At 38.6% G+C, this 10,455-nt stretch overlaps 1 protein-coding gene across 1 annotated transcript; it reads right to left on the minus strand.

Annotated features, from left to right (window-relative positions):
• Positions 1-1,396: 1,396 nt before the first annotated feature.
• Positions 1,397-8,982, minus strand: LOC134287072 (uncharacterized). Its single transcript, XM_062848780.1, has 2 exons — positions 8,442-8,982; positions 1,397-3,566 (listed from the first exon to the last, which is right to left on the minus strand). The coding sequence occupies exon 2, from the start codon at positions 3,264-3,266 to the stop codon at positions 1,740-1,742; it is 1,527 nt and encodes a 508-aa protein (XP_062704764.1). The 5' UTR covers positions 3,267-3,566; positions 8,442-8,982; the 3' UTR covers positions 1,397-1,739.
• Positions 8,983-10,455: the final 1,473 nt, after the last annotated feature.

A 10,455-nucleotide genomic window follows, 5' to 3' on the forward strand; every position in this document is an offset into this window, starting at 1 on the left:
AAATGGATTAAGTTTCAAATGCTTGAAGTTCTCCAGAATGACATCATCGCTTCATCGAATTATAAAGTTAGAAATCACACGGTTGATTTTGATAACATTGTTGAAATGGCGAATTTGGTCACCTCCCTGACAGCCATGATCGTTCAGAAGGAGCATGGGAGCCTGGTACTATTTTCCTTCACGTTTCGGAAAATCTTGAAGTTTGAGGTGTAGCACGATTGATTTGACCAAAGTTGTGGGAGTGAGGACATCCGAAACATTTCGAGTGTATCCAGGACGTCATGGGAACCTAGAAGGACTCGAGTCAAGCCGCGTCAAGTACAAGACACTGAAGACGACCTTACAGTTGAGGGGGAATAGTTCGGGTGTGGCCAGACCGATCCCAAGGTGCCATAAGGGCCCAGATGGACTATTTTCCTTCATGTTTCAACAAATCATGAAGTTAGAGGTGCGCACGATTTATTTCACCAACGTTGTGGAAATGGCCATTTTAACCACTTTCCTGGAGGCATCTGGAACATTTCTGTTGTGGCCAGAACCACTCTAAGGGGTTATGGGAGCCTAAATGGACTGTTATCCTTCATGTTTCGACAAATCATGAAGTTTGAGGTGTCACACGGCTGATTTTGACTATGTTTGAGAAATGAGACTGCTTGATTGTGTCATTTCAAGGCAATGGTTCCTTGCAGTTATATAGTTTCTGTATTCTTGGCGTATAATATGTGCAAATTTCCAAAATAACTAAAGATTCAGAGTAAAATGCATTAATGTTTCATTTTCCGGCCGGTCATGACCCCAATGGAATCTGGAATAACTCCGGAACGGATGGGTGAACCAGCTCCGTATGGTAGTCCTTGGCAATTTGGACAAACCTGGAGCGAATGCAATTGACTTCAAAAAAATCGGTTGGGAAATGCCTTTTTCATAGCTGATTCAAGATTCGAAAATCATCCGAAATAGACGTTGGGTACGCGAAAATCTAACTACCGTCAAGGCACCATTCACCGTGGATCTAAGAGGATTCGGGGCAAATAAGGGCTGTCATTTGACACCAGTCTTATAAACATTGTTGGTGCCGCTTTCAATTGCCTTCATTATAGGTTAAAATTGAAGCAATATCCACAGAAGTAGAAAATTTTTCACAAAATTTGGTGATACAGTACAATTAGTAGAGGGTAGTAAGGTTGCCTAATTCCGTGGTAGGTCACCATTCACCGTGGTTGTAGGGACCCATTCACCGTGTATGAGAAATTGTATTCTGCTTTGTTTAAAAATGATTAAAACAACGCAGCCAAGGGAACTTTCTTCGTTTAAATTCATTTCAAGTAATAACTTGTAAAATTTTATTAGAAAAACGAATGTTCAAATTTTCGATTTTTTCTAGATATATAAAAATCAGATGGAGTTCACATTCAGAGTTTTAAAAAAACATTACTCTTCACTATTCTTTTATTTATAGACTAATTATTACATTTGTAAACACTTTTAAACCACTAAATTGATAATTACACCTGCACTGCACTTGTACGTTCACCTACTGTCTCTGCTAAAGGTAAAAAGAGGGCGATCGGACGATCGATCGGATATTTATTAACTAAAGGTGCTGACGGGACATTCCGTTGGTGGCGATGGGCTTCGCCCGGGTGGCGCGACCGATTACTGCTGACGTAGCTGGTACTCTTCATTGTGGTTGGCCTAGTTCACCACATAATTCCTCCGGGGGGTGAAAAAGCATGTCCTCATGCGTTTGTATTATCAACGACTGATTGTTCTGGTTCCGTGTGTTTGGCTACTGCTTTCTCGTTGTTCTTCTTCTTCTTGATTTTGTTCAAGATACCCATAGTGAGGTGGCTAAAATAGAAATAAGCAAACACAATTATGGTTATAGTTACCAGCGTGGAGATTGTGATTCCACTGAGTAAGCTCCAATTCCAAATTTCGTTTCTAGATTGTTGTAGATAAATGTGCTGGATCTGCTTTCGGTTCTTCAGTGTTCTGTTGTCTAAGGATTCCAAAGTGTTTTCTGAAAATTTGCGGTTGATTGCGATATTGTATGTTGCTCCATCAAGGACTGGTGTTTTGGTGATGATTTCTTTTGATGTAAATTTTTGTTTCTCGAACAAAATACTGCAGTTTGAAAATGTTATAAGAAAGTTTCCGTTCATTGTTCTATTGTCAGGTCCACAATTTGACATCATCATTTGGTTCTTTGCGTTTGTGATAAGCAAAAGGTTATCCGCTATGTAATCGGCTGTGGTGGAATATTCTTGTTGTGCTTCGCAATGACTTGAAGTTCCCATTACCATAGGGTAGATGCAATCATCAGCAAATTTGTTGATGTACGAGTGTTGTTGTACGTACTTTTCTGGATGTGTAGTTGTGTAAAGTATCATTTTGTGCTGGATTAGATACTTGGGATAAGCCTTGATGATAGAATTGTTGTGATTTAATGGGAATATTTGAATTATTTTCGATTCTTCTTTCTGTAGTTCGGGTACTTTCAAAATGTAGAGAAGCGTTTCCTTATTAACTGCTATTTTAGGGGTAACGAACGAGATTGCCTCGTCTGGTAGGTCAATGTTTACTCCTTGATCTTCCAAAATGTTTTTGATGATTGTTATTTCGCGGGTGGAGAGAATTTTGTTACTGGTAACAGATACCTTGGACAGCGATATTGCCTCTTGAATTTCTTCTAATATTTTGTTGATGGTATCGATGTTGATTATTGTCGATAGCGTATCGATTTCGTTCAGAATTAGCTTGTTTGCTTGGTTGATTTCTATCATTTTCCGCATCTCATTGGTAAGGGCTCTTACTCTTTGTCCCAATTGTTCGTTGAATTGAAATTGTAAATTGTTGCTTTTGATTAAGTCGTTCATTGTGCTATTGATGATTTTAAGGTCATGCGCGTCGGGGCTACCTCCAATCCACTTCCAAGTAGAACCGATGATATCTAAGCTTCTTGTGTAACGAGTGTTAGGCCTGATTTGATTGAAATTTGAGTAAAGATTTTTGATTTTATGTTTTACAATATTTGCAAGAGGATTGTCAATGTTTTTATAAGCAAGATTGGTTAACATGTTGATTGTCGTTTCTAAATCTGTTATATTGATTTCATGGATTATTCGAAAATTACCTATTTGAATTTTACATGGATATTTGTTCAAAATAAGAATTGGTTGGTCATTCAGGTTAAAAATTTGTAAATTTTGTGCTTGGATTACTGATGCAACTAGTATTGTTGAAAGGAAAGAAAATTTTATCATTTTGAATTTGATTTGATGGTTTGATTTACGTGAATGTGTAGGATTTAAAGTATTCTGTTATTCTATCTAGTGCTAGTCCCTATGCAGTGCAGTTACTAAGGGGTAACCTAATTAAGACTAAGTTTCTTTCTTGTATTCCGCTTCCTTTCCCCGTGGTTCGTCTCTTGCCTGTTTGGTTGGAATTTGGTTGTATGGTGAACTCTAAAAATATAAGAATCTTTAAGTATTCGTGCTTAAGGTTGAAAGTGATATCCACGACGGTGTTTATCCGGGTTGTATGGGTTTGAGTCAATGGGTTTTCTGAAATTTAAAGTGGAATATGGATTATTATGTGAACTGTTATTGTTTTTTTAGTCTTTTTATTTTATTCTTATTTCTTTTAGTATTTCCAGGGATTCTGACGGTTCTCTCATTATTTTCTAAGCATTTGGAAGTGTTGAATCTAGGATCCAGCTTCTTCCTTGTTCCTCGTTTAATAAAAATGGTTTGTCCTTCTTTAATTTCAGGAGGGTCTTCTTTTTCATTGTTGTATCTTTCCATTTTCTTCTGTGCTTTCTTTAGATTTTCTACAACTTTTGTGAATATTCTGTGTGCGTTATTGTCAATTTCAGCAAGGTTGGCTGCGTCCAGCCTGTTAAATATAATTTCGTTTGGGGTAAAGCCCGTAGCCGAGTGTACCGTGTTATTATAGAGGGCTATTACAATTCCCAGTATTTGCTCAGAACTGTTGTTTGGAAATTTGTGTTTGTTCGTATTGAACATTTCTATCAAGGTGCTATGTGTCTTCTCAATTTGTCCGTTGGATTCCGATGATGAAGCAAACTCCATTTGTGTACCCAAATTGGCTAGGTATTCTGCCATTTGAATACTTGTGAACGCAGCTTCATGGTCGCAAACTATGGTTCTTGGAATAGCAAAGTTTGAAAAATATTGGCTTAGGGCATTCTGAATATCGAAGGTGTTCCTTGTTTCAATTTTTATTGCTTGTAAATGCTTCGAAAAGGCACAAATAATTGTTAAATAATTGTTTTTATCCATTCCAAAGATATCAATATGTACTCTGTGGAATGGTGCGGTTTCTATAGGTCTTGGAGAGATTTTAATATTATAGGGTTTCCTATCATATTTATGCGCGGAGCATATTTGACAGGCATTATTGAACTGTCTTATCTTCTTCACCATCTCTGGGAAAAAGTAAGATCTCTTAATCTGTTGCTCAACCTCTTGGATACCTCTGTGAGCACTATCGTGTTCTTGCCTGATGATGTTGTCTTGACGTTCTGTTGTAACAACATCTTCTACAATGTTTTGAGTAATTACTAGATGGGCATGAGTAAAGTGGCTCCTGTAAGACTCTTGTATCATGTTAAGTAAGTTCTCAGGTGAATGGATGGCTGTTTGTCTACCATTCCAGTACCTTCTAAGATAATCTGTTATTTTTTCCGGTGTGAAGTTTGTATCGCAAATGACCGTGCGTCTATACCCTGGAAAAGGGTTGGTCGTTAGGACTGAATCGACCAAATCTACTCTGAAAATGATTTGGTTACGATAGTTGTTGACCGGTCTTTCAGTGAAATGGATAAAATATTCATCTGAGCTAGATGCTGAATGGACTGTTTCTGCATCTGTCGGTTCGGCAACTTCGTTTGCGTTCATTTCAACTTTTCTGCTGAGTGCATCAGCCACGACATTTGTTTTTCCAGTTTTATAAACTACTGTGTAGTCGTAATTTTCGAGTTCTAATCGCCATCTAATAAGCTTTCCGTTTTTGTTCGCATTTTTAATGAACACTAATGGTTTGTGGTCAGTGACGAGCGTAAATTTTTGGCCATAGAGATATGGTTTGAATTTTTCAATGGCCCATATTATTGCTAAGGCTTCTTTCTCTGTAGTCGAATAATTAACTTCATGCTTGTTTAAAGTTCTCGAGGCGAATGCTACAGGTTGATCCTTATTTTCGTTTATTTGAGATAGTACTGCTCCCAGCGCATAATTAGATGCATCTGTAGTGAGTACAAATGGTTTTGAGTAATCTGGGTATGCCAGTATAGGGTCTGAAATCAGCATACTTTTGCACTTATCGAAAGATTTCTTAAATTCTGGATCATTAGTATCCACTTTTATGTCCTTTTTCAGATATTTTGTCATGGGCTTTGTCAATTTTGCATAGTCCCGTATGAATTTCCGGTAATAACCAACTAATCCGAGGAACTGTTTAATTTGGTTCTCTGTAGTTGGCAGTTTCCAAGTTTGAATTTCCTTTATTTTTTCGGGGTTCGGTTTAACTCCATGCGGGGTAATTATATGCCCAAGAAATTCACAGTTTTTCTTTAAGAATTCGCATTTGTCAAGTTGAATCTTGAGATTTGCGTTTTCTAATTTTTCTAATACTTTTCCCAAGTTAATGATGTGCTCGTTTAATGATTTACCGAACACTATTACGTCATCCAAATAGACATAGCAAACTGTTCCAATTAGATCACCAAGAATGGAATTCATGGCTCTTTGAAAAGTTGCTGGTGCGTTTTTTAGACCGAATGGCATTCTTAAAAACTCATAGTGCCCAAGGTCCGTACTAAACGCAGTTTTCTGTCTAGAATTTTGGTCCATCTCAATTTGGTGGAACCCTGATTTTAGGTCAAGGGTCGTAAAATATGTAGATTTCCCCAGGTTATCTAAGATATCCTCTATTTGGGGGATTGGAAATTTATCATCGACTGTAACTTCGTTAAGTTTTCTATAGTCGATTACTACGCGATATTTCTTTTTTCCAGAGGCGTCCGATTTTTTCGGCACTACCCATATTGGTGCATTCCAAGGAGAGTCTGAATGTGTGATTATGCCGTTCTCTAACATATCCTCAATTTGATCTTTGACGGTTTGTTTGTGGGCATGTGGGTATCTATAAGTTTTAGTATATATTGGTTTTTCGTGGGAGGTTTGTATTTTATGTTTAATTTTGGTTGTAGATGTTAACTTTTCGTTTTCTTTAAGAATCACATTTTTATGCTTGTGAATCAATTCCATTAGGGATTGTTTTTCAAGTATAGATAGGTGATTCGTTCGAATCAAGCATTCAAAATTATCTGCATGTTCGATTGGGGGTAGTTTTTCGTGAGCGAAAAAGTTTTTTGTTTCAAAATTATTGACTTGTATTTTAATGGTGTTTTTTGGAAGCTTGGGAGGATCCTTGCCATTGGTCCTTACTAAAAATGATGTGCGATTGTTTTGAGCCTTATAAATTCCGGGTTCAATAAGAATGTTTTTATACAACTTAGTGGGTTTTTGTACTAACCAGTCGCCATTATTGTTTGTTTTAAGGGTAACGATATGATTAAAGATTTTCTCTTTTTTTATATAGTGTTTGAAGAACGGAATGGGATGGTTGTCGAAAACAATTGTTTTCTTGTCATAGTTTATCTCAGCTTTATGTTTAGATAAGGATTCTGATCCAATCAAGCCGTCGAATGATGGGTGGAAGTCAAGTTCGAAAAAGGTTAATTCTGGAAGTTCGGGGCCGAGTAGCTTAATCTTTCCTTTGGATGATATTGAATGTGTCCCTCTAATGTTTTTAGGATGTATGCCCTCTAGTTTGGATGTATGTTTTAGTATGCCGGGTCGCAGAAGGTTTTTATTAGCGCCAGTGTCTATCAGAATTCTAAGAATTCGATTCTCTGGGGTTTTAATTTTGATAAACGGTAGAAAATCATGTTCTACGTGTCCGAGTCTGACTCGTCCAGAACGCAAAAATTTGTGTCTTGGATTTCTGTTTCATCCTCTTCGCCATCCGAGTGTGTTTCTTGATTATTTAATGTAAGGCGACTGCGCGTTGAACCTACTTCCATGGGTTCTGATTTGACGTTGTTTTTATCATATCTCGTCTTGTTTTGGGTATCGATAGGTTTTTTGAAGCCTTGTTTCTGTTCGTTAGGTTTTGGCACATTTATATCCTTTCGGGTTGGATAGTGCAGAGTCATTTCTCTATTCGTTTCGTTTGATGTGAACTTGCAAATAAAAGCGTAAGCGTTTTCTATGTTGTTGGGTTTGGCCGCTTGTACGTAGCCGAAATAAGGTTTTTGAAGCCCGCTAACATATGCTGCCAAGCTATACTCGTCAATAAAATCATTGACCGCCTCCCAATGGTCGTTATACTTGGGGTTTTGTTTAGCTAGCGCTTTAATACTGTGCACCAGCTGTTTTGTTTTTTGGTAGTGTTTACTTACACTGCCGTCCATTTTGTTATGCCATAGTTGGCAATTATAAGTGGACAAATCTTGTTTGTCGCCCAGTGCCGCTATTAATATTTCCTTTATTTCTTCAAAGGTGTTAGGGTTACCATTCGTGCACAGTACATCTTTGGCGTATCCTTCAATTTTGTTGCTTACGGCGGTTAAATAAATTTGGTATATCTCTGGAGAGACGAGAGGTTCAAAATTTTTCAAAGTTTTCTCGGCTGTGTCCAGCCACCAATACAACTGTTTTTTATTACCGTTAAATGTGGGTAAAATTTTTAATGGGTCGGGTATCCTAAATGGGTCGCCCATCACTGTTCTTGTGTTACCGTTATCGCGAGAGCCGCCGGTATGGCTCGATGCATCGTTTTGCATTTGCGTATCGTATTGCATCTGCTTCGCGGTAAGGGAGTTTATTGCTTCCATCATAGCCTGCATTTGCCGGGCCATGGCTTCTAAAGCGTTCTGCTCCGTCATATTCAGCGATGTGATAGGGATTGACAGGTCTTTAATCGGCACGTGAGAATATTCCTCTGACCTAACACTGTCGTCCGAATCTGAGCTACTATCGATATCTGGTCGAAAGAGCTCTCGCGTTCGTTTCAGGGCAGTATTAATTTTTGGCATTAATTGCCGTAGGGGATAAGACTTGGCTCAATTCCTATCTGGTAGTAAATTGAGTTGCAACGAACGAATCGCCTATCTGGTAGTGCGATTTGTCGTAAAGAATGTGCGCCTATCTGGTAGTACGCGGTAGAGGCAGAGAAGGGGGAGAGAAGCTTGGCTTGGTTCCTATCTGGTAGTAAACCAAGTTGCGGCAAAGAAGTCGTCTATCTGGTAGTGCGATTTCTTTGTAGAGGTTATGCGCCTATCTGGTAGTACGCTAATCTCCTCGCAAGTAACTTTTTGAGGGAGTGGGAAAGAAAGAAAAAAAAATACTTACGGTTTCAGTCGTGTCCGTTGGTTCGCGGTTGACGACGCTGGTGCTCCAGATGAATAGCGACGGGGGATCCACAACTCTGGTGACGGCTACGCCTTCAGTCACTGATGTTTCGAATTAAATTCTCCACGGGATCACTTTGCGGGAGGTTATTAGTCTTCCGTTACCACTGTTATTTCGCTAAAACACTCAACCGTTTCCGGACGGCTGCGCCAAAAATCAGATGGAGTTCACATTCAGAGTTTTAAAAAAACATTACTCTTCACTATTCTTTTATTTATAGACTAATTATTACATTTGTAAACACTTTTAAACCACTAAATTGATAATTACACCTGCACTGCACTTGTACGTTCACCTACTGTCTCTGCTAAAGGTAAAAAGAGGGCGATCGGACGATCGATCGGATATTTATTAACTAAAGGTGCTGACGGGACATTCCGTTGGTGGCGATGGGCTTCGCCCGGGTGGCGCGACCGATTACTGCTGACGTAGCTGGTACTCTTCATTGTGGTTGGCCTAGTTCACCACATAATTATATGGGACAATATGGGGCACGGTGAATGGAGACCATTGATTTTTAGGGTACCCATTTACCGTGCCTTTTTGTTTTAATTAAAAAGTACGAGTAATCGTACTTTCTTGTTAAACTTACTTCAGTAATGCAAAATACATAACTGATATGTGAATTTAATTGCTTCTTGGTGGAATAAAAACGTTACTACATTTAGTTTATCGCTTAAATCACCTTAGCGCAGTTCTCGTTTTTTCATTATGAATGCAGTCAACGAGCAGAAACCCGCTTCGTGTAAACACACTTTAGTGTCACAATGATACTTTTAAATGACTCTAATGAGCGTTTTGACATGGTAACAATACATTAGTGTTGTATTGGTGAAATTGAAGGGAAATTGTCATATCATTCAATTATAATATGGAAATAATTAAAAAATATTCGAAGGCACACGGTGAATGGCGCCTTGACGGTACAAGCAGACCTTCTTAACCTTCTAGCAGCGAACGTCGCAATCACACAATGACACAATTACCGCCAACATTTACAGCTGGCTAGCACCGGTGTGGCGTTTCTTTCCGAAAATCCTAGCCCGAAGATCCAAATCGCAATTACCTACAGTGTACACACTTCAAGCTAATTAAATCAGTTTTGATTACAACAGGTTGTGGCGCTGCTCGGTGAAAACATGCTAATTGAAGGCTAATTATGATGAAATTTTGTTGGGTGAATTTTGTTTCTCTGATTTATGCCCCTGTAACTTAGAGCCAGTAAGCACACAGCTATTTGGAATAATCATGCTAAAAGTTTTCAGGCTCGACAACTAAATAGGCCCAGATTTTTTTTTTTCGTAATGAAAAAGTGGTAAATTAACAGAGGAAACTGACGAACAATGTTCAAGATGTATAAATAAAACACTCTGGCTAGCCTAGTCCCAGTTGGGACATCACCCCAAAAAGAAGAAGAAGAAAATAGAATGGGTATTTTTCGCAGATGATTTCTAGAAATAAAATGAAGATAATTAACGTTCAAGCTTCTAGGAAGGCAAAATACAAAAATGAAGTGATTTTAATCTTTGATTGTTAGGAAACAAAACACAAATGACCGTTTAGTCACTCTGTGTTTTGTATTATGATGCGACTAATTACAAGTATTTTACACAGCGAAACAAAAGTTATCTATTGGTCAAGAGCAAAGTTATGTGTCTCCGACGGATTTTGGGCCGCTGAATCCGAATCCGGGCTCAGGTTTGCCCTAGGACGTCACAATTTTGAGCTGTACCTCAATTTATAGGGCAAAATATGTGATTTTATGCAGTTTTGATTGGAATATTATCTGGAGGATTTGGGGTCTAGCCTAGGGGTTAAGCCTATGGATCGCCAATCCGGAGACGGCGGGTTCGATTCCCGTTCCGGTCGGGAACTTTCTCGACTCCCTGGGCATAGTGTATCATTGTACTTGCCTCACAATATACAAATTCATGCAATGGCAGGCAAAGAAAGC

Source organism: Aedes albopictus, chromosome 2 (assembly GCF_035046485.1).
Source record: "Aedes albopictus strain Foshan chromosome 2, AalbF5, whole genome shotgun sequence".
Lineage (NCBI taxonomy): Eukaryota > Metazoa > Arthropoda > Insecta > Diptera > Culicidae > Aedes > Aedes albopictus.

Excerpts from the sequence above, each read along its gene's own strand:
- LOC134287072 (XM_062848780.1), bottom strand. The coding sequence starts at position 3,266 with ATGATAAAATTTTCTTTCCTTTCAACAATACTAGTTGCATCAGTAATC.